We start from the raw sequence: 25,197 nt of genomic DNA, 5'->3' as shown, positions 1-25,197 counted from the left end.
TACTCACGTAAGAATGGATAAGCTAGACTATTTTAAAATTAAAAACTTTTATTCTATAACGACAATGTTGAAAGAATGAGAAGACAAGCCACAGAGCAGGGAAAAATATCTGCAGACATAAATGACAAAGGACTGATATCCAAAATATACAAAGAACTCATAAAACTAAACAATAAGAAACAAACAATGGGATTAAAAAAATGGTCCCAAGACCTAAAAAAATACCTCACCAAAGAATACATACATATGAGAAATAACCACATGAAAATATGTTCCACACATATTCCCTGTCATCAGGGAAATGTAAATTAAGATAAGATACTACTATATATTTCTTAGAATGGTCTAAACCTGGAATACGGATGACGCCAAATGTTAGCAGGAATGTGGAGCAATAGATACTCTCACTGTATACAACATTCTGGAAAAGGCAAAATTATGGAGAGAGCAAAGAGATCAGCAAGTACTAGGTGGGGAACGGTGTGAATATGTATAACACAGTTTTTTTTTTTTTTCTTGGTGGTGCTGAGGAGTAGAACCCAGGCCCTTGTGCATACCAGGTAAGCACTCTACCAACTGAGCTATATTGCCAGCCCAAACACAGGATTTTTAAGGACACTAAAATCCTCTATATTACAATAGTGGAAACATGTCATTATATATTTATCCAAACCCATAGAATACATAACACCAAAAACGAACCATGATGTAAATTATGGACACTGGGTGATTATGGTGTGCCAATGCAGGCTAAATCTTAAGAAATGTGCCACTATGTTAGAGAATGTTGATGAGGGAGATTATGTATGTGTGGAGATAAAAGAGAAATAGAAGGGGGTTGTGGCTCAATGGCAGAGCACTTGCCTAGTATGTGTGAGGCACTGGGTTAGATCCCTGGCATCACATACAATAAACAAAGATATTGTGTCCATCTACAACAAAAAAAATATTTTTTAAAAAAGAGAGAAATGGAAAAATTGCAGTATCTTTTCATTTTGCTGTGAACCTAAACCCACTCTAAAAATCTATATAATCCTAAAATTAAAAAATAACAGACTGGAAGTAAATTTAACAAATCAACATTTGGTCAAATTTGACTGATCTCTCTATATATATACTTCTTTAATTTAAATCTTCCATATTAAGGAAATATCACTATATTTATAAGTTATAATAATGGCATTATGGTTAAGAAAGAAAAAAAAGTTATCAGTTAGTGATGCATATAGAGATGGGTGATATTGTATATACTTAGAATTTCTTTTAAAAGGTGCCAAAAAGAAAGTAAAGAGGAAAAGGTGATTAACACAAATGTATGCTTAAGGATTTCAATAATAAAATATTTTGGATTTTTTAATGTTCATAAGAGAAAAATAAAACAAGACTTGGCAAAATAGGCTTTGGATACCCATGGAAAAAAGTAACCAAGGAAACCTCTATATTTATTCAGTAAAACTTTTTTAAAAATATTTTTTAGTTGTTGATGAACCTTTACTGTATTTATTTATATGTGGTGCTAAGAATCGAACGTAGTGTCTCACACATGCTAGGCAAGTGCTCTACCGCTGAGCCACAACCTCAGCCCCATATTCAGTAAAACTTTTAACAGCACAATTCTTGAATTGGAGGAGCTGAAGAAAAAATGTTCAGCAGGGCACAGTGGCACATGCCCATAATCCCAGCAGCCAGGGAGGCAGGAAGATCACAAGTTCAAAGGCAGCCTCAGAAACTTAGCAAGACCCTGTCTCATAATCAAAAATAAAGGGCTGGGATTGTGGCTCAGTGGTAGAGTGCTTACCTAGCACATGTGAGACCCTGGTTTCAATCCTCAGCACCACATAAAAAAATAAAATAAAATAAAGGTATTGGGGCTGGGGTTGTGGCTCAGTTATAGAGCACTCACCTAGCACATGTGAAGCCCTGGGTTTGATCCTTAGCACCACATAAAAATAAATAAATAAAATAAAATAAAGGTATTGTGTCCACTACAACTAAAAAATAAATATTAAAAAAATAAACTAAAAAGGGCTGTGGATATGGTTTAGTGGTTAAGTGTCTTGGGTTCAATGCCTAGTACAAAAAAAAAAGTTCAATTAAAAACGGAGACTAGGCACAGAGGTACATACCTATAATTCCAGCTACTTGGGAGGCTTAGGGGGAAAGGGACTGTAAATTTGAGGCAAGCCTGGGTAATTTAGTGAAACCCTACCTCAAAATAAAAAAAAATTTTAAAAGGGCTGGGGATGTGGCTCAGTGGTACAGTGCTTGCCTAGCATGTGCAAGACCCTGGATTCAATCCTCAGTACCATGAGGGGGTGGGGGGATGGAAAACAGCATATATTTATTTGCACTAAAAAGTTGTTGTTTAAGATCTTCCTCCATCACCCAAACAGCACTATCTTTAATGTTCACTCCAGGCATTTATAGGATGATTTACTTTTACCAAGTACTTAGTAATTCAAAATGTATGGCTATTTGTTGAATGCCCTGGATCACTTACAATGACATGGTCTTAATACTTAACATGATGATGACAGCCCAAGTCAATGGGAGATTAGAACCAATGAGGCAAAAATTATCACTGTGGCAGCAACCACCTCTTCACTTTGTCCTCCAAAGTATAAGAAGACAAAATACATCTCCCCATACCCTTCCTGCATTTCCTTAGGCAAGATATTAAGAGCCCTGTGCAAAGACAATCATTTTTAACCATTTGTTAGCAATAAAACTCTGGGTGCAAAGTAAGACCTAGACTGAAACTACTGGGCTGCTTTTAAGCAGCAGAGGGAGCAGGACAGCTGTGTCCAAACCTCTAACCCCACAAAGCACAGGAGGGCTGTTGAAGCAAAGATAAGCCATTACAGGATGCAAAAGAAGTTCTATATTTCTGCCCCTCTGAATCACTAGTCAATTAGAAAGTGGGAAAATTATTATAAAGGTCCACAAAGAGAGACTCACCTGCAAATAGTACAAATGAAGAATACGACAAAATTAAGGCAGCTGTTGAGTAGGGCAGTTGGGTGCTTATGGGGCCATCCTCCGTAAAGACAGCCCAGTCCCAGACTCTCCAGGGTCTCTGAGACAGAGCATGTCGGAGACCTATCAGGAAGGCCAGGCCTTTCAACTCCGTGCTGGTGCTAGTGCTGGGACTGGGGCCAGTGCTAGGCAAAGGACAAGCAAAGGCTTGTCTTTCAGAACTTATTTTCTCACGATTGTTTAGCTTCAATTTATCTGGGTAGGCCAAGAGAATGTAGCTACTCTGATTCTGATTAATTTCATTTTGCACTAAAATCACTAATTCATCAAAAAACAGTACTATAATCACATGTGGAAGCAGTTTTGCAGTTAAAAAAACCTTTATATAGCCAGGTATGGTGGTACACACCTGTAATCCCAGCTATTTGGGAGGCTAAGGCAGGAGAATCCCCAGTTCAAGACTGAACTCAGGAAATTAGTAAGACCCTGTACCAAAATAAAAACATAAATCGAGGCATAATTCAGTGATAAAGCAGCCCTGGGTTCAATTGCCAATACCAGAAAAAAAAAAAAAAAACTAACAAAATACATATTTTAAATGTGCCCTTTCTGGGTTAGGGGTATAGCTCAGTTGGTAGAGTGCTTGCCTCACATGCACAAGGCCCTGGGTTCAATCCACAGCACCCAAAAAATTAAAACATGCCCTTTCCCCAAAGGTCCTGAGCTCAAAGCAGAAACTATGAAAGTCCTTATACCATACTGTAACAAAAGTATTCTTATTTTATAGCTGGAAAAGCTGAGACATAGAAGAATTTGAGTTTCCTCAGTCAGTCAGTCAAGCTGGGTACAATGGCGCACACTATTTCCAAATATCCTAGCTATTTGGAAAACTGAGGCAGAAGGATTACAAGTTTGAGGCCATTGTGGGCAATTTATCAAGACCAGCTCAAAATAAAATAAAAAGGACTGGGGATGTAGCTCAGTAGTAGAGTACCCTTAAATTCAATCCCCAGTACCACACATAAAAAAGGCAGCCAAGCCTTTGAGGGATTGTTTAATGAGGAGAGTTTCAGTTCTTCAAGATGAAAAAGTTCTGAAGATGATGATGGTTACAAAATAATGTATTACATGCCACTGAATAATAAGTAAACTTAAAAATTGTTAAAAGGGTAAATTTTGTATTATATACATACATTATTTTTAAACACAATTTTTTGGTTTTTGTTTCTAGGGATTGAACCCAGCCAGAGGTCCCTTCTCACTGAGCTACATCCCTAGTACTTTTTATTTTTTTATTTTGAGACAGGGTCTCACTAAGTTGCTGTGAGTCTCAGCAAGTTGCTGAGACTGGCCTTGAACTTGCAGTCCTCCTGCCTTAGCTTTTGGGATTACAGGCATGTACCACTGAACCCAGTTTTTTTTTTTTTTTCCTTCTTGGAACTAGGGATTGAATCCAGGGGTGCTTAACCACTGAGGCACATCCCTAACCCTTTTTAAGTTTTATTTTGAAAGAGGGTCTCTCTTAGTTGCTTAGGACCTTGCTAAACTGCTGAGGCTAGCTTTGAACTCATAATCCTCTTGCCTCGGCCTCCCAAACTGCTGGGATTACAGTCATGAACCACTGCACCTAGCTTGCCCCCAGTTTTTTTTGCCACAATTTCATGCCTGTACTATGTAGCCAAAAATAAATAAAGCCTGATTCTGACATGTGTTAGTGACTGTATTAACTATTTGAAACATTATTTTCTTTTAGCAAATGGCACCATGGGATTAGATCCAGGGTTCAAGATAGGACAAAAGTAATGCTATAGAAGTTTACAGAAATAAAAATGCCTAGATTCGAATCCTGATTTCACCATCTATATGTGTCCTTGAGTAAGTTATCCCACTTATTTAAGCCTCTGTCAGATAAGATAAAGAAAATGCCAACAACCAGGGTTGTTATATTAAGTGAGATAATATATAAAAGCACTTAACTCAGTATGACCCATATTAGCTATACACACCCCTCAAAACATCCTACTTTCTCTGAAGCATCATCTATGAATTTATCTCAATCTTTCAAACTCTTGTTTTATATCACATAAGAGTATGAACAGCATGCTATATTTTAATAAAAATATAAACAAATTTATGCATGGTAGGACAGATTCGATATAGTTAACAGAGCTCCCAGGAATAGCAAACTTTACTTAATATCCTTTTATGTTGTTAAAGATTATTTTTTCTAACCTGCACAAATTTAAGGAAAGTCAGTCTGTCTTTCTGCTCCGCCTATGTGTTCCTTCTTTTCAATGAGTACACTCCTGAAGCCAAGCCCCCTTGTGTCATCCACACCTCTCCTGAGTTCCAGAAGCAGCAGTGTGACAGAGAGGCAGAGTCTGTGTGCCACACAGCCAGCTACAGGAGTGAATAGGAAATACGTCTCTTTTGTTATTTTTCTAAAGCTGAAAACAGACATTTACATAGAAGTTCACTCACCTGATTCTGACATGGAATGATCTCTATGATTTAAAGTGTTAGTGACTGTATTAACTATTCGAAACATTATTTTCTTTTAGCAAATGAATGGCACCATGGGATTAGATCCAGGGTTCTAACACATGTCATTGAAACCTAGCTTCTGGAGTAAGGATTATATAGGTCCTTTTTATAGATAAGGACCAGAGAAGCAAAATGACTTGCTAATAGTCCAAGTAGCTGGACCTGGAGCCTAAAACCAGGTTATATCCATTCATTGTATCATGCTGAGATCAGAATACCACCTAGAATCCAAATGAGGATGTTCTGCAGCTTTATACAAAAAAAGAAAAGTATTTTCCGTTTTGTATACAATTTTTTTTCTAGAAATGCCTCGCACTTCACTGGCTTTTTTTCAATTTTGATGACTTTTAAGTGTAGAGTTTGGTGGCATGAACTATATTCACATTAGCACATTATTACCTAACCATCACAATTACTTGTCTCCAGAACTTTTTCATCTTCCCAAACTGAAATTCTGTAAACACTAAATAATCACTCCCCATGCCCTTGACAATCACCATTGTTCCTCTATAAATACCATTTCTGTCTCCTTACTTTACTTACTCTCAGTACATCATATAAATACATGTCCTTTTGTGACTGGTTTATTTAGCTTAGCACAATGTCTTCAGAATTCACTCATGTTGTAGCATTTGTCAGAGTTTTGTTCCTTTTAAGGGCTGAATAACATTCCATTGTATGTATAGTCTATATTTTGTTTACTCATTCATTCATTGATGGACACTTGAGTTGCTTTTACTTTTGGGCTACTGTGAATAGTGCTGCTATGAATATAGATCTGCAAATAACTTGAGCCAGGCACAATGGCGCACACCTGTAAAATAAAGCTTGGTATGTGGCTCAGTGGTAGAGTACCTTGAGTTCAATCCCTGGTACCAAAAACCAAAACCAAAACAAATACCTGTTTTAAGTCCCTGATTTCCATTCCTTTGGGCTTATATCCAGATGTGAAATTATTGGATCATACAGTAATAATTCTGTGATGGGGTTTGTTTTGTTGCAGTAAAAAGGAATCAAACACTCTACCGCTGAGCTACAGTCTCAATCTTTTTAAAATTTTTGAGACAATCCCGCTAAATTGATGAGGCTGGCTTGAACTTGTGATTCTCCTCCTTCCCTAGTTCCTGGGATTACAAATGTGTGCCACCATGTCTGGCTGTGTTTATGTTTTTAAGAAACTGCCATAGGGTTTTCTACAGTGACTGCATCATTTTATATTCCCACTAGCAATGCACAATGATTCAAATTTCTCCACATCCTCAGCAACACTTGGTTCTTTTCTGTCATCCTAATAGGTATAAAATGTTTACTGGCCTTTTTGACCTTCAAGTAAATAGCCTAGCAAGGAGTAATGCTGCCCAACTATAATACCAGCTACTTGCGAGGCTGAGGCAAAAGGATTCATTCAAAGTCAGCCTTGGCAACTTAGCTAGACCCTGTCTCAAAATAAAAATAAAAAGGGCTAGCGATGTAATTTCAGTGGTAAAGTGGCCCTGGGTTCAATCCCCAACACTGCAAAAATAAATACATAAATAACCTAAGTAACTATTAAGTCCTTATTTTTTTTGAGAGAGAGAGAGAGAGACAGAGAGAGAATTTTTTTAATATTTATTTTTTAGTTTTCGGTGGCCACAACATCATATTTTATTTTTATGTGGTGTTGAGGATCGAACCCAGCACCCCGTGCATGCCAGGCGAGCACGTTACCGCTTGAGCCACATCCCCAGCCCATTAAGTCCTTATTGAGATCTTGGAGTACCTCATTCTACAAGGACTTTGAGTTATTATTCTTTATTACTCTACATTTATCTACCAGAAATTCAGTTACTATTTTTATGCTCACTCCCCTGCAAACAAAAAGTTACCTACAGTTTATCCATACTGGAAGCATTCGCTACCTAAAGAAACTAACTTCATATGTAAATTTACGAAATTTTATATATATTCTGTCCTCAAATCAATTACAAAAACAACAAGAGCACTAATCTCTATTTACCCAAGCCTGACACTTCTATAATTCAACCTGTTTTATAGATAAGTATAACAAGGCAGCACAACATTCAAAACCACAGGCTTAGAAGTATACAGATTGACTTCTCCAATATTGCTACCATTTACTAGCTGTGTACCTTTAGGCGAGAGTACTTAACCTCTCTAAACTGCAGTCTTCCCACTTGTAAAATAGATAAAACTACCTATTTCATGGTATTATTGTTAGGATTAGTGAAATAGATCTGTGTAAAAACTTGGCTGGAGCCTGACAATATTAAGAGTAAGGATAAACCAGGCACTATGGCACATGCCTGTAATCCCAGCAACACGGGAGGCTAAGGAAGGAGGATCAAAAGTTTGAGGCCAGCTCTGGCAACTTAGCAAGACCCTGTCTCAAAAAATAAAAGGGTTGAGGATGTAGCTCAATGGTAGAGCAAACCTGGGTTCAATTCCCAGTACAAGGAGAAAAAAAAAAGTAGGGCTCAAACTTCTGAAATTTGGAGACTAGATTATCAGATACCTTTATTACCTCCTTAAGAGAGGGCCTCTAATCTAAGGCTAAGATATGTACCCAAATGCAAATAAGGTAACTAAGAAATAATCTCAGAAGGCATTAGGAGAATGTGATTATTTTAACAAAGAAAGCTACAAACTACTAAATTTTGCTATAATCTGCCTAAAGGAAGACTGTAAATGATCACAACCTAAGACAAAAATATTCAGCTTCATTGGTTATCAAGGCCAGTTATATAAGAATTTACGTAATAATAAATTTATTAAGTGACACTATTTTTCATATACTGGCTGATTTGGCAAATATGAAATAATATCTAGCAATAGATGATGTGGAGATAATAAACTGGTACAAGTGTAAATAAATTAGTTCAACAAGCTTGGAGGGCCATTTGGTAATATATATCAAATATATTTTTATGTTTTTATTAGTGCATCATAGTTATACAAAATAGTGGGGTTCATTTTGACATATTTATAAAAGCATAAACATAATTTGCTCCATTTTCAATCACTAGTACTTTCCCTTTCTCTCTTCCCCTGATCTCCTTCCTCTGCTCTACTGGTCTTCTATTTACTTACTGTATTTTTTAGTTGGTGCATTATACATAAAAGTGAAATTCATTTTGACATTCAAGCATGCACATAGATAGCATAATTTGGTCAATTTCCTTCTGCAGTTCCACCTCTCCCACCCCCTCCTTCCCTCTATCCCGTTCTTCTCCTTTGTTGTTCTCCTATTTTCATGATCATTCCCATCTTTTTCAATTCCTTATTCCTCTCTAGCTTCCACACAAAACATTTGACCCTTGAATTTCTGAGTCTGTCTATTTTACTTAGCATGATATTCTCCAGCTGGCAAATGACAAAATTTCATACTTCTTTATAGCTGAGTAGAACTCCATTGTAGATATATATCACATTTTCTTTATCCATTCATTCATTGACAGAAACCTAAGCTGGTTTCATAACTTGATAATTATGAACTGCACTGTTAAAAATATTGGAATGCAGGTATCACTATAGTATGTTGAGTTCAGCTCTTTTGGATAAACACAAAGGAGTGGAATAGCTGGGTCATTCCTAGTCTTTGAAGAACCTTCATACTGCTTTTCAAAATGGTTTATACTAATGTGCAGTCCTTTTCTAATATACTAATATATTAATAGTATTAATATAATACTAATATACTAATGTGTGTTCTTTTCTCCCCATTTTCTCTCTAGAATTTATTATTTATATTTTTTATACTTGCCATTTTAACCAAGGTGAAATGAAAAGTCAGTGTGGTTTTGATTTGCATTTCCTTGATTGCTAAGGATATTGAACATTTTTTTTTCATATATTTGTTGGCTGTTTAGATTTCTTCAAGAAATGTCCTGTTTAGTTCATTTGCCCATTTACTGATTGGGCTATTTGGCTTTTCAGTGGTAAGTTTGTTGTTTTTAGTTCTTGTTCTTTGTTTTTGTCTTGGTACCAGAGATTGAACCCAGGGGCCCTTTACCACTGAGTTATATCCCCAGTCCTTTTTACTTTGAGACAGATTCTTAGTTGTTGAAGCTGGCCTCAAACTTTCCATCCTCCTGTCTCAGCTTCCCAAAAAGTCACTAGGATTATAGGTGTATGCCACTGCACCTGATTTGGTAGTAAGTTTATTAAATTCTTTATATATACTGTATATCAATCTTCTGTTGGACGAGTAGCTGATAAAAATTTTCTCTTATTCTGTAGGTTCTCTTTTCATGATTATTTCCTTTGTTGTGCAGAAGCCTTTTAATTTGATGCCATTCCACTTATTCTTTTTTCTCTTTTAATGTTTTTAGTTGTAGATGGACACAATAACCTTATTTTATTTACTTATTATGTGGTGCTGAGGATCAAACCCTACCCTCAGCTATTACTGAGCTACAACCCCAGCCCATTATTCTTAATGTTATTTTCTGAGCTTTAAGAGTCCTACTGAAGAAATCATTGCTAGAATTTGTATGTTGACCCTATATTTTCTTCTAGCATTTGCAAAGTTTCTGGTCTAATTCCTAGGTCCTTGATACATTTTAAGTTTACTTTTTTCAGAGTGAGAGACAGGGATCTAGATTTATTTTTCTACCTATGGATATCCAGTTTTCACTGTACCATATGTTTAAAAGGCCCTCTTTGAGCTGCGGTTGTAGCTCAGCAGTAAAGCGCTCACCTAGCATGTGTAAGGCACTGAGTTCAATCCTCAGCACCACATTAAAAAATGAATAAATAAAATAAAAGTTATTGTGTCCAACTACAACTTAAAAAAAAAAAAAAAAAAAAAAAAAAAAGCTCTCTTTTCTCCAACACATATTTTTGGCACCTTTGTCAAGAGTCAGATGATTCTATCTATCTGTGTTTGTCTCTGTATCTTCTATTCTGTTCCACTGGCCTACATGTCTATTTTTATGATGGTTCCATGCAGTTTTTGTTACTACAACTCTGTAGTACAATTTGAAGCCCATGGCTTTTTTTTTTTCTGTAGTCCCAGCAGCTCAGGTGACCGAGGCAGGAGGATTGCAAATTCAAAGCCAGTTTCAGCAACTTGGCAAGGACTTAAGCAACTTAGAGAGAGCTTATCTCGAAATAAAAAGGACTGCGGATGTGGCTCAGTAGTTATGCATCCCTGAGTTCAATTCCCAGTACCAAAAAGAAAAAAAATTACTTTGGCTATTCTGGGTCTTGTATGCTTCCAAATGAATTTTAGGATGTTTATTTGTTTGTTTTTGATAAGGGAAATTTATCTAAAATACTCTTTCCTTTTCTAACTACATATCTGTTTAAGGCTAAATTTTCTTCATATATTCTGACTAAGTCTCTATGTCATAACAAATTAATATATGAATGTTATCTATTAGACAGACATAATAAAGATTTGGGAAATTTAACAATGGCATTCTTATCACTTATTTTATTTTGGAAAAAATATTTTTCCATTAAAATATTATCTTAAAGTTCATTATTATTAGCATTAAATAAGTAAATTTTTAAGCTTTCTCAGTTTTTTAGAAAAAAAATTTGTAGTTGTAGATGGACAGAATGCCTTTTTATTTTGTTTATTTTTATGTGGTGCTAAGGATAGAACCCAGTGCCTCACACATGCTAGGCAAGCACTCTGCCACTGAGCTAAATTAGCCCCAGCCCAATCTTAGTTTTAAATTCTAATACAATAAAAACCATAGATACAATTCCCATAAACTGAAGTTCTTTTGGGTCTTCAATGATTTTTAAGAGTATGAAGATGTCCAACTTCTGACTTCAGTTTGGATACTGTTGCTTTAAAATAGTGATTTTCAATCAAGATGATTTTACTGCCCAGGGAGTGTCTGACATACCTAGAGACATTTGTGGCTGTCACAACTGGGGAGATACTACTGGTGAACTGAGTAAAAACCTGTGATGCTGCTAAACATCCTATAATGCACTAGACAGCCTACTTGAACAAAGATCTATCCAGCCCCAAATATCAATACTGTAGAAGTTGAAAAACCCTGTTTTAGAAGAATATTTATGACATGAAAGAAATAATAAATTTAACAAGTTGTGAAAGTCAAGATGCCTAATTCCAATTTCATTTTTAAAATATGTATATATACATATTAAAAAAGGCTAAAATATGTCCCAAATGTTAACAATGGTCATCCCAAGTAGGCAGAATTACTTCTTTTTTTTCTTTAAATCAAATTTCCTGTTATTATCACATTTTAAAAAATTATGAATGGATAGAAGAGCCTGTCTTCTAAGTGTCATATTCTGATGATTTGTATGATTCAACAGTACATTTACAAAAGTAAAGAATTAGTAACATGTCAAAGAACAAAATCTCCTCCAATAGAACTCTGAGGACACTAAAAACAGGTTCTTAAGGCCTCAACAACAGTAAGGGCACACAGGAAAATTATTAAGATAGGGATGGGGGGCTGGGATTGTGGCTCAGTGGCAGAGAGCTTGCCCAACATGTGTGAGGCACTGGGTTCAATTCTCAGCACCACGTATAAATAAATAAAATAAAGGTCCATCAACAACTAAAAAAATTAGTGTATATATAGATATACATATGTGTATATGTGTGTGTGTGTGTGTGTGTGTGTGTGTTAAAAAAGAATTTAAAAAAATAGGGATGGGGCTGAGGGTGTAGCTCAGTGATACAACACTTGCCTGGCATGTGCAAGGCCGCCAGGTTTAAATCTTCAACACCGTACACACACATACACACACACACAAAAAAAAAAAAAAAAAAACCCCAGTAAGTTCATTGTAAAGTATTCTTGGATCACAGGTTTTCTTCATCTCTAGTCTTACTTTTTCTGATACAGGAAACTAACCTAGACAATCTGCTTTACTAATTATATTACAGATATTCATCATTCATTCTGTGAAGTTTCTGAATTTTTTGTTTTTATATATAAGAACATTGCCTGTGCTGGATGTGGTACTGCACACCTATAATCCCAGCAACTTGGGAGGCTGAGGCAGGAGGATCACAAGTTTGTGGCCAGCCTAGGCATCTTAAGCAAGACCCTGTCTCAAAATAAAAATGAAATGGAAATGGGTGCTGGGGTTGTGGCTCAGTAGTAGAGCACTCGCCTAGCACGTGCAAGGCGCTGGGTTCGATCCTCAGCACCATCTAATAATAAATAAATAAAATAAAGTTGTGTCCAACTACGACTAAAATATTTAAAAATTAAAAAATGGGGGGCTGGGGATGTGGCTCAAGCGGTAGCGCGCTCCCCTGGCATGCGTGCGGCCCGAGTTCGATCCTCAGCACCACATACAAACAAAGATGTTGTGTACGCCGATAACTAAAAAAAAAATAAAAAAATAAAAATATTTGAAAAAAAAATAAAAATGGAATGGAGGGCTGGGGCTGGGGCTCAGTGGTAGCGCACTTGCCTGGCATGTGTGAGGCACTGGGTTCGATTCTCAGCACCACATATAAATAAATAAATAAAGGTCTTTAAACAAGTTTTAAAACATTAAAAAAAAAAAAAAAAGGAATGGAGATGTAGCTCAGTGGTAGAGTGCCCTCAAAGGTTCAATCCTCAGTAACTGCCTGCCTAGACTTTTGCAAAATTCATTTTATAAACAAAATTAACAATTATTATTATTAAGTTAACAATAATTATTATTATATTATTAACATAATAATAAAAAGGTTTTTTTCCCTCTTCTTGGGCAATTATAAAAAGATTGAATCAATACAGGCCCTAATGTTTTCACAGTCCCCCTAGGAAAACACACTACACCAACACACCCACCAGCAGGTATAAACAGAGATGTCACTAAGACTCAGTCAAGGTTGCTTGAAGGTACCTGCCAAACACCAAAATTTCATTTGTTTCTTGCCAGTATGTCTAAAGCAAAGCACATGCTTCAGCCATCTATGGCAGCAAGTAATAAATATATGCGTTAAGCCAAAAAATTTAGTCATCTATTAAAAAAAAAAAAAAACTTCAGAGGTTCTAATTAGTAGCAAGCACTAAATGCTTAAGTAGTAAAGCCAAGTGATATGATTGGAATGTAGATACAAGACTTGAATGGGAATTCAGAATGAGAGAAGTTGTGTAACAAGATTTTGACAAGCATTTGGATTTGTAAAGAATCCCTCCTTTTAAGTAACTTTCTTGGAAGGAAACAAAGATTTTGCAAAGTAAGAAAGAGAGCTAAGCAGGCTAAGAATGAAAACTGGAGGCTTGGCCAGAGTGACAATCTGCCTCCACCCTAGAAAATATTTATTCATCTGTAAAATAATGGGACACCACAAATTTAATCAAAACAACTATGTTTAGGGACAACAAACTGACAGTAGAATGTATAAGCAAAGTAAACCACCTAAGGAGTTTAATACTTAACTTGAGCAAATTCTTTATAAATGCAGAATCTCAAGCCAGACTATAATCCCAGCAGCTCTGGAGGCTGAGGCAGGAGGATCACAAGTTCCAGGACTGCCTCAGCAACTTAGCAAGGCCCTGTCTCAAAATAAAAAATTTTAAAAGGGGGGGGGGGGGGCGGCTATGTGGCTCAATGGTAAAGTGCCCCTGAGTTCAATTCCCAGCACTGCCAAAAATAAAAATATAAATAAATAAATAAATAAATAAATAAATAAAGGAATAAATAAATAAATAAATGCCCAGAACGTCATGACTTTTTCTATCTAGGGAAGTCAAAAGATCTCAATTTTAATCCTGATTGTACTACATATTAGTTATAAATTATTGGGCAAATCATTTTATTTCTCTGTGCCTTTGTTTTCTTATACAAGTTAAAAAATCCTTACACAAAATGCTTGGGACCAGAAGTGCTCTGGATTTTAGATTTTTTTTTCCTGGATTCTGGAATATTTGCATACATTGAGATATCTTAGGGATGAAATCCAAGTCTAAACAAATCATTTATGTTTCATATACATCTAAGATATGTAGCCTAAGGTAATAGAAGACAATATTTTTATTATACCTACAATCTTTTTTTCCTCCTCCCTGAACTGGGGATTCAATCTAGGGTACTTTTCCATTGAGATACATCCCCAGTAGGATACCTGCATTTTTTTTTTTTTTCTGGTACTGCGGGCTTGAACCTAGGAGTACTCTACCACTTAGCTACACCCCTAGTCCTTCATACTTTTTTATTTTGAGATAGGGTCTCACTAAATTATCAAGATTGGCCTCAAACTGCATCAGCCTTCTGAGTTGCTAGGATTACAAGAGTTCACCACCACATCTAGCATGCATCTGCATTTTGACTGTGACTTGTCATATTAAGTCACGTGTCTAATTTCCTACCTGAAGTTTGCTCTCAAAAAGTTTTGGATTTTGGAGCATTTCAGACTTAAGGTTTTTGGTTTAGGGATACTTAATTTGTATGCAAAAGTACGGACTTCAGTTACCTGATCATTCATCCTTTCCAGCAATGAAATTCTGTGATTCTACAGAGATAGAATGTCAGAAGCATAAGTTCACAGGTGAGAATGGTAAAATCAGAACTCTAACCATATCTCTTTAAATATATTTAATCAACACATTTCACAACATGAAAAACAGTCTATTATCAACTGGCCGTATACCTGAAAAGTACAATTCCTGAAAACCCTTTTCAGGGATAATCTATTTGTTTGAGGACTTTTATTCCAAATGGTCCCTAATGTTGGACAGATACTCCATAAAATTAAGAGTGTAGTACGATTTTAATATCTACTTTTGATTAAAAACTCCTCAGGGGGAAAAAAAACAATTCAGTGGAGTCATTCCTCAAAATCAACACAGGTAAGAGCAGCAACTCACAGGAATATTGAAAAGCGAGAGAGAGAAGGAAAAGTATCACAAGTGAACAGTAGAACAAGAAATATAAGAGGATGTATATAGAAAGGAACAGGAAACTTAATACCCTCTGAACCTAGTAATAATAAGGTAAAGAGAGGACAAATAGTTAAGCAATGACTCTGCCTGTCAAGCTCTGTGTGGTACCTTAAAAGTGGCAACTGAAAGACCTGCAGTGTGGAGAACGGCTTGGAGGATTATCCACCAGAAGCATTCAGTGGTGAATGCACAGAGATAAAAAGACTAGGGCTTTGGTTTTACTTGAATACCAGACAACTCAGATAATTAATAAGTACGTGGCCATATAATTTGTCACCCAAACTTTTTAAAAATGAAAAGAGAGAAATCTCCTCCTTAAAAAATAAGAAGAATAATGAAGGGAGAGTTAACAATTATACCAGGGCAATGGAGAACTTAGGACAATCCCAAGTAATCAGGATATATGGTAAACTTAATTATAAAGGACCCCAGCACAAGGTAATCACCTTTATAAGGTAATCTTACCTCACCTTATCATTGGGCAGGAGCCCAAGCAGAAGCAGAAGGAAAGGTGGGGATTCACAAGTAAAAAACAACTATTCTCAAGTCATTCCCTAAATCCCTGTATAAGAAAATTGATGTGAAGACCAGAGTGAGTCCAACACCAGAACATACAGAGCAATGTTTCTTACCCACCTAATCAGTGAATGACCCTATAAATGAAATGCTTTTTCACAGAAATAGAACAGTTGCTCTTGACAGAAGTAAATTTCACTGCAAGAACACTATGCTTCAAGTTCATTAAGGATTAAACAGGCTTATCATTTGGTTTAGGAGTAACACCCTTTATGATGCTTTACCTGTGAAAAAGTACTTCCAAATGACTTATCATTACTCTCTAAGCAAATAAGCCCACGTTACACATTTATACCTTTTTTTAAAAGGCATTTTATTCTGGGCTAGGGATATAGCTCCATTGGTAGAGAGCTTGCCTGCATGCACAAGGCCCTGGGTTCAATCCCCAGCACCACACAAAAAATAAATAAATAAGAGCTGAAGATGTAATAAAAAAAAAAAAAGGCATTTTATTCTGAAGCACATAATTCATCTAAGCCCTTGGCACAAGCTAGCTTCTTCTTATCCATATAATCATATTAAAAAAGACTGTTGGCTAAAATTCAGCCAAATGTACTCAATCACATACTTTCTGCAGATGTCAATCTCCAATTATTGTGATTTTCGAGGCTGAGACAGGAATATCCCAAGTTCAAGGCCAGTCTGGGCAACTTAGTGAGAATCTGTCTCAAAATAAAACTTTTTAAAAAGCTAGGTCATAGCATGGTAGTGCAAGCCTATAATCCCAGTAACCAGGAGGTTGAAAGAGAAGGATCAAAATTTCAAGCCTGGGCAATATAGCAAGACCCTGTCTCAAAATAAAATAAAGCAGGGGATATAGCTCAGAAGTAGAGCATATTGGTTCAATCTCCAGTTTAAAAAAAAATTTTTTTAAGCTGGGAATATATATAGCTCAGTGATAAAGTACTTACCTACAGTGCCTGGAACCTTGGGTTCCATTCTCAGTACCAAAGGGAAAAAAGAAAAATTGACATGTGCACCAGCAATGGAAGTGCTCTTATAAAGATGCTCTTAGCGGGGTTCTGTGGCATACACCTGTAATCCCAGAAATGAGGCTAAGGCAGAGCAGGCTCAGCAATTTAGCAAGACTCTCAGCAACTTAGTGAGACTCTACCTCAAAATAAAATATAAAAAGGGTTGGGGATGTAGCCCAGTGGTAAAGTGCCCGTGGGTTCAACTCCCAGTACCAAAATTATTAATATACCAAGCATGCAAGCTCTTTGTCTTACTCAATGCGTGAGAAAATAAATATACTCACTTCTTAATTTGGAATTCAGAAAGCAGTATCCATATGTGCATCAAGTTTTACTGGTCAATAAAGTTTCCCTTATCTAAATGATTCCATCTGTATTTACAACCAAATCTATCAATAATCAGTGAATGAGGCAGGGGGTATAGATCAGTGACAGAGCAGATACTTAACATAGGAGAGGCCCTGGGTTCAATCCCCAGCACCAAAAATATAATATTAACCATCATCATCATCACCATCAGTGAATGAGCACACATGAGTACCTGGGCTGACACCTCCATTCAATGTAATATTCAGGATATATTACTGAGGGCAACTGCTCTCCTTAGGAACTCTTAGCAATCAAAAATACACTAGTGAAAACCAAATGCATAACAATCCTTTGAACAATACTGAACACAAAGTCAACTTTTTGATGTTAAGAATAATGTCTAGGGCTGGAGCTGTAGCTCAGTTATAGAGTGTATACCTAGCACGTGTGAGGCACTGGGTTTGATCCTCAGCACCACATAAAAATAAGAAAATAAAAGTATTGTGTCCATATACAATAAAAATACTTTAAAAAAAGGAATAATGTCTAACAAGACTGATGGTCATCTTACTAAGTTATTTTAAAATAGAAGTGACAGACCCTGATATAATTCTGAATTTAGTAATCTTTGTGAAGAACAAGTGGAACAAATAATGTATATCCATGATTATTCATATTACTTTACCCTTACAACATGATTCCTTTGACTCATTATAGCAAAGAACCCCAAGGCCATCTCTTTGGGCCCTCTTTCTTTCCCACCAAATTCCATAAAAAAGATTATTTTTCCTTTATTAAGTACTGCAAACCAGAGAAATCAAATACCAATTAAAGTACCATGAAAAAAAAATTAAAAAGAGTCAAGCATTATTACAATGAGAACTAAACACTCCTAAAAGAAAATAATGAAAACAAAATTTCTATTACTGTTGTTGTTCTTTAGTATTAAGTATTAAACCCAGGGGTGCTCTACCATTGAACTACATACCCATACTTTCTCTTCTTTTATTCTTTATTATTGAAACAGAGTCTTGCTAAGTTGTGGAAGCTGGCCTCAAATTTGCAGTCCTCCTGCCTCAGCCTCCAAAATTGCTGGGATTACAGGTATGTGTAATCATGTCTGGTTTGAGAGCATAATTTAATCTGATTCATCATCTTCATTCTTTCCAAAGCTCCAATCTCACAAACTCAAGTTATTTGCTGAACTAAGAGATCAAAGAATAAAATGTAACACCTTCACAGAAGGGTGTTATCAGTAAATAGAAAAGTCCAGAAGAAAACTCAAGAATCAATTGCCTTGGGGCTGGGGTTATAGCTCAGTGGTAGAGCGCTTGCCTAGCATGTGTGAGGCCCTGGGTTCAATCTCCAGGACCACATAAAACTAAATAAACAAAATAAAGATATTGCGTCCATCTATAACTAAAAATCTTTAAAACAAACAAACAAAAAAATGAATCAATTGCCCAGTCACTTTGTCAAAATGTGTATGCTATGACAGATTTTCAAAAGCAGAAATCTGCCACATCATTGGCCATATTTTTCCTGATAACTCTGGACCAAATAATTCATTTTAATTAAACATATGAAACAGTTTTGATAGTTAGACTTTATTTGATTAAACCCAAACATTTTACTTGTAGACAATGTGCTTCTTTTTTTTTTTCTTTCTGATATTGGGATTGAAACAAGGGGCACTTAACCACTGAGCTGCATCCATATTAGGGCCAATTTAGTGAGGTCCTAAGCAACTAGTGAGATTATCTCAAAATAAAACACAAAAAGGGCTAGGGATGTGGCTCAGTGCTAAAGCACCTCTAGGTTAAATCCCCAGTACCAAAAATAAAAATAAGAAATAAATAAACTAATTCATCTACCCACCCTCCCAAAATAAAATAAACAGATTCCATAAAATATGATGTAACTAGTGACTGGGTAACAGGAAATGACTATTAATTAATAGAACAAATTAAGCATATAATTATAATCATTGCTATTACTTGATCCTTCAAAATACTCTTTGATGACTTTATGGTGAAATATATATACAACAGTTCTCCTCATGGAGATCTCAATTTGTCACATTGTACTATGTGCCATGTGCAATAAATTTTAGATACCGACATCAATTTCCTAACAACTTTTTGTGAGGTTCCACTGAAACAACAATAACAGATGCAGTAGCACCCAGAGCAATAGCACTGGCTAGGTCCTTGGGTTATTTCATTATCTACTCACTACAACACTGTGAGGAATTGTCCTTATTCATGGATACAAAGAAGATAAGAGACTTGTCAAAGGTAACCCAGTTACCAAGCAAGTAGTTGAGCTGGTATTCATCCCTGCAGTCTGACTCCAAGGCTTATACTTTTAATCTCTACATAATTATAAATACCTATTATGATCAATAGAGTCAGAGGCCCATGTGAGACAGATAGAGGCTTAATAGTTATCTCCATTATAAACATTATGACCAAGCAACTAAATGTCTCTCCCCATTCATAATTCCTACTTAATAACACTCTGAAACAGCATAATTGCTGAAACAGCACAGTTGCTATTGAAAAGCTTCTGAAGATACTTTTCCTACATTTAGTCATAGGCACAAAAAGAGATCATAATCTCTCACTGTAATTCAAAACTTCATACTTATGGGCTATTAATTTCCTAGCTCTACAGGTTCCAATGCCTTAAGCTTCAATAAAGGGGAAATATTATTATAACAACTCTCATCACCAAAGACCAGAATCTTTATTTTTGTTTGCTTCTAAGATGTATGTTTGCACAAACCCTTTACAAAATGTAGGAAGGCAATTTATATTCCAAATCATATACACACAGAGCTGCTTTCTGACTGGCCTTCCAATCAAATCCCCCCAAAAATGTTCATGTCTTCTCCTCAAAGAAAATAGCAAACATAAGCTGGGTGCAGTGATGCATCCCAGCTTCTCAGAAGGCTGAGGCAGAGGCAGAAAGATCTAATGTTCAAGGCCAGCCCTGGCAATTTAGCAAGATCCTGTCTCAAAATAAAAAATAAAAAGGGAGCTGAGGATGTAACTCAGTGGTAGTGCACCCCTGGATTCAATTCTCAGTACTGCAAAAAAAGGAAAATATATAAAGGACCCCATTATAGGGAAAAGGAAAAGCATAAGAGGAGGCAGCGAAGGCAATTTAAAGTATATACTAGGAGCTAAGGATGTAGTTCCATGATAGAGCATGTGCTTAGCATGCTCAAGGCCCTGAGTTCAATCTCCAGGACAATAATAATTAAAGTACATTCTAAATGCAACCAAAGACCTAAAAGGTAAAACAAGTTATCCCCAAAATATGTAAAGTATCCCAACCTCCTTAATATTGTTAAGATCTCTTGTAAGAAGCACTTCAACAAACAATGTTGTTCTCTCATCCTTTAAAGGACTAATACTCATATATTCTAAGAAAAGGCAATAATCATCAAGCATAAGCTGGACTTATAAAAAGTAACATTCATTTATTACAAGTAGCTTATTAAACACTTTCACATATAACATTCATTGACCATTTACTACCATCCTGTCAGGTAGTTAGGGGAATCTGTTACAACCATTTTATGGATGAGAAATGAAGTGGTTTGCCTAAATTCATACAATCTGTGACTAGAAGAGCCTCCAACTCAAATAAAATAACATCAAATCCCAGGTGCTTTCCACACCACATTGTACCTCTTTATTTCTCATCTAAAAGTCACAAAAATATCCTAGTTACCCAGTTTGAACAGGTCTATTACCAATCCTCTAAGAACAAGTACCAACTATGAATGACACCATATGTTATAAGCACAAAAGGGAAAGAAAATCTCAGCTTTTGCTCTGAAAGGCCTGGCACTTTGTGCTGAACCCAACCCATACTCTGCCTAACATAGCTCTAACAGCAGCCCTTCAGGAAGGCCTTGGTATTCCCATTGTATACCTCAGGAAATGGGCTCAGAGAGGCTTAGTAACAACTAAAAAAATCACATTTTAAATGACAACAATGATTTTAATGACATGTCCACTATATTACACTGCCTTAACATGGTATCACAGTGACACCCTTTTCTGCCCAACAACAAAGAAAAACACTCTTTATATTGAAATATTTTAATGTTTTCAAGTGTCAAATAACCATTCTCCTACTTGTCACTGCCATAATCTTATTTCCTAATAAAGCACTTTTCTGGGTCCTGATTTTCTCTGATTTACTCTTAAACACTGCAGGCCTGATAAAACCCTTAATTAATAGCATTTTATATGGTCACAAGAATCATACAAATATGATTTTTGCCCTGAGTCTAAGTTAATTCTATCAAATACTATGTGTCAGTTACAAAAAGAAAAAAGAAAAAAATGTGAGCTACCCAATTAGTAAATGAAAACACTGAACAAATTATGAACAATCGATCATTTTAATTGCCTCCCTCAATGGGCTTTAACTAATCCAGGCAAGACACAGAACAACAAAATGCACAAAAGAAATCTTAAAACCTCCCAGAATCTGGTATCCCACCAATCTACTGTGAATTAATAAGTGACAATGATAGATAAGAAAAAAATACATAAACATGGCTGGTGAAATAGTTTTAAACTTGGGAAGATTATTGAAGGATTTTCCAGGAAAAAAAAAATTAATTGGCTTTAACCAAGTTAAGGTGTACTACAACTCCCAAAGGGGGATTCCTTATCTGAAGCAAATAGGAGGAACTTTCTAACAAGCTGTACTCATAATGGAAGGCAAATGGCTTAAAAGGCTTTAAACAAAACTATGTTCTTTGGAGCCAAACTTGAGGGGTCAGTGGAAAAACCTGCTGGAAGGACTAACAAGTAGGGCAGAAGTAGATAAAAAGGAAACAGGAAGAACTGAGAGGAGAGTGGGGGAGGGAGGAGCAATGGGCAAAGGAGTCTGGAACCCAGGAAGCACTGATGAAAACCGGTAGTTCAGACCAAAAAAAAAGTAAGGAAATGAATTCCTAGAACAAGAGCCTGCCCTGTGCAAAGGACCCTCTCTTCTACAGGCTAAAACTAAGCTAAAGGAAGTTAACTAGCCAAGACTAGAAAAAAAATGGGGTTCACATAAGACAGAAAACGATCCTGCATAAGGATAGGAGGAGTGAGGCTACAGATATAGCGTGCATGCGCCAGGTTCTCTCAGGGTTTGATGGCCAGCAAAAGTCCTCTCCTCCCTCCCGTTCCCTCGCCGCCGCCCCCCCTGCACACACAGAGAGAATGGGAGGTAATAACTGGTGGAATATGGAGAACTTCTTTCTGGGGAGGGGTGGGACTGGGGATTGAATCCAAGGGCGCTTAACCACCGAACCACATCCCCAGCCCTTCTTTTATAAATAAATAGGGTCTTGTAAATTGCTAAGGCTGGCTTTGAACTTGTGATCCTCCTGCCTCAGCCTCCTGTGTCGCTGGGATTACAGGCAGCCACAGTGCGCGAGTACTGGAGAGAACTTTTCAGTGCTCTTTAAAATGTATCAATTTTAAATGGGTAAATTCTGTTATGTAAATTATCTCTCAATAAACGTATTTTTTAAAATGTGTTAAACCGGGCAATGTGTGAGTAGTTATGATTTAATTAACATGATTAGTTCAGTTGACTGTGAAAGAGTACCCTGATATTCCCCTCAGGTCAGCAGAAAAGTTGACTTGTGTCTGGGAACACCTCTGTTGGAATACATCGGTCTGAGAAGACAGGAGTATTATGAATACAGAAGAAGCAACTGGGGGAAAACTGGACGTTCTTTCTTTTAATAAAGAGATTTTCTCTCCGTTTGTGTCTTGAAATTAGGTAAAAATTTATACGGGAAGTGTAGGGGAAGGAAGCTTTTGTCCGGGGGTGGGGGGTCTGTTTGAAGCATAATATCAGGTTTCTTCCGCTGATGTTCTAGGGCCAAAGTCTACACAGTCAAAGAGAAAACTATCTGGGGTGGAAAAGTCAGGTCAGTTCTGGAGAAATTCCAGGTTTACCGGGCAATGATCACATCACAGAAGTCTTATCTCTGTACCCCCAAACTGGACCCTACCCCGCAAGTCACTTCCGACTGTAACTTACTAAGACAGATGCTAAGCCATGATCCCAGAAGTTTCTGGCGAGCTGCCTACTGACGCAAATTAGAAAGCCATCGAGGATCGACCTGGGTGCAGCTAAGCGCCACGTCCAGCGTTGGGCTCCCCCTTCATCCTTCCCAATGTAGGAAAAGGGACGGAAGGGGACAGGCGGCGAGCGGGAACGCCCGGCCGCCCTCCTCCTCTCAGCCGGGTTTCGGGGAGCCGCCCCCTCCCCTGCGTAAGCTCATCCCCACCCGCCTCGCCTCGGGCCACGACCCCCAGGAGGAAGGGGCGGTGGCGGCGAGCGCCCCCAACGGCGGCTGGCGCACCTCGCCCGGGGCAGCGGTCGCCGCCGCCAGCCCGGCCGGGGCCTCCCCGGGAGCAATAGGCTATCGATTCAGTTGCCTGTCGCTAGGAGCCCCGGGAGAGCGAGGCCTACACCGTCCGGCCGGAGCCCCGGTCTCGATTTCGCCACTTTCCCCACATCGGAGGGGGAACTTGGGGGCAATCAGGCCCAGCTGGGCAGGGGGGGAGGAGAAGCACAGACCACCTGCAAGGGCAACCCCGGGGGAAAAGGGATGCGGGCGTCTGGCTCCAGCCAACTAGCCTCCCGGGGGTCGCTCAGCGACCCCCTGCCTAATGAGTTGCGCATTCAAGTTCAGGCTGGGGTCCCTCAGCCTCCAGAGCCCTCGTCACTCTCGAAACCATAATAAAAACAAGTCGCGGAAGAGGCAACCACGGCACCACAGGAGATGGAGCTGGGCCCTAAGAGCACGGGGGGGGGGGGGCGGCTAACAGGAACCCGCCAGTCACCTCCCCTCGGCCGACCCCACCAAAGCCCCAGGTCGAAGCCCCTGGACCCTGGGCGTAAGGCCCTGTAACCGCCTGGCCCTCGGTCCCTTCTCCATGACACCAGCGACGGGGGCTCGAACACCCCCTTGCCTCCGGCGCACCTCGGCCTGCTCCCCCTCCAAATCCCCCAAAATGCCCCCCGCACCATTTAAAGTACGCGGAGGAAGAGTTTGCCATCAAACTTTGTCAAGCAGTAACCTCGCACCCCTCCGCGACCCACACTCCCGCGGCAGTCGTCAGGGGAAATCACTTTGCACTTGGGATAAAGCGAATTAAGGACCTGTCAACCATTTTAGGTCTTTTATATATAGAGGGAGAGAGAAGACATCCTCTCCTTCCCTTTCCTCCCTCCCTCCCTCCCTCCCTCCCCCTGCAATGGTTTTAATTTGACACCAAATCTTCCCACCGCGGGAGAGGGGCTGGAGGGGAGGGGGTGGGGACGGAGGGCAGGAGGAGGGTGGCAAGGGAGAGCGAAAGGGGAGGCTGGAAGGGGGCCGGGAGGCGCGGGGAGGGGAAGGGGGTTGATTTACCTGAGACCAGCCACTGGCCTCCATTGTTGGAGAATTCAATGGCATTGACACAGCCGAAGTGGCCGAGGAGGTCCTTCTTGTAGAGGTTTCTGCAGCCCCGCAGGCGTCTCCTCTGAAAGTCCTGAGTGAGCAGGGGGTCCCCATGCAAGCCCCGCTGGGACAAGAAGCCCACCACTGACCTCATGCTGCCCCCCAGGCCAGCTCTCCTCTTCATGCTGGAACCGCCGCCGCCGCCGCTCGCGCCGCCGCCCCTCCCTCGGCCTCACGCGCGGCCGCCGCTCCCCCCACCCGGCCCTCCCCCCGCGCTGCGATCCGGATGGTTCTTTAACCAGCCATAGCAGACAGAGAGAGGTGTGCAGACACTCGGTGGCGTTCGCGGCTTCCTGACGGTCCCCTCCCTCCCCTTCCCTCCTAGGCTCCTCCCTCCGCTTCTCCGCCTCCCTCAGCAGCTGATCTTCAGCTGCGGTCGCGCTTCCGCGACGCGCGGCCCTTC

At 38.6% G+C, this 25,197-nt stretch overlaps 1 protein-coding gene across 3 annotated transcripts in view; it reads right to left on the bottom strand.

Annotated features, from left to right (window-relative positions):
• Positions 1-24,956, bottom strand: part of Dcaf5 (DDB1 and CUL4 associated factor 5) — a 103,618-nt gene extending 78,662 nt beyond the window's left edge. The window contains exons 1-2 of one of the 3 annotated variants that reach the window (XM_076850322.2): positions 24,884-24,901; positions 24,705-24,816 (exon numbers count right to left, since the gene is read on the bottom strand). Coding sequence is in view for 1 of the 3 variants with exons in the window: in XM_076850320.2 (XP_076706435.1) it covers positions 24,705-24,918 (214 nt within the window). In the remaining 2 variants the exon portion in view is untranslated. Of the gene's footprint in view, positions 1-24,704 lie in introns of all 3 variants that reach the window. The other 2 variants (XM_076850321.2, XM_076850320.2) reach the window with 2 other exon arrangements.
• Between the last annotated feature and the right edge of the window lie 241 nt (positions 24,957-25,197).

This window comes from Callospermophilus lateralis, chromosome 3 (genome assembly GCF_048772815.1).
Source record: "Callospermophilus lateralis isolate mCalLat2 chromosome 3, mCalLat2.hap1, whole genome shotgun sequence".
NCBI classification, from domain to species: domain Eukaryota; kingdom Metazoa; phylum Chordata; class Mammalia; order Rodentia; family Sciuridae; genus Callospermophilus; species Callospermophilus lateralis.
Note: the sequence above shows the minus strand (reverse complement) of the source record. Positions and strands in the feature narration are given on the sequence as shown.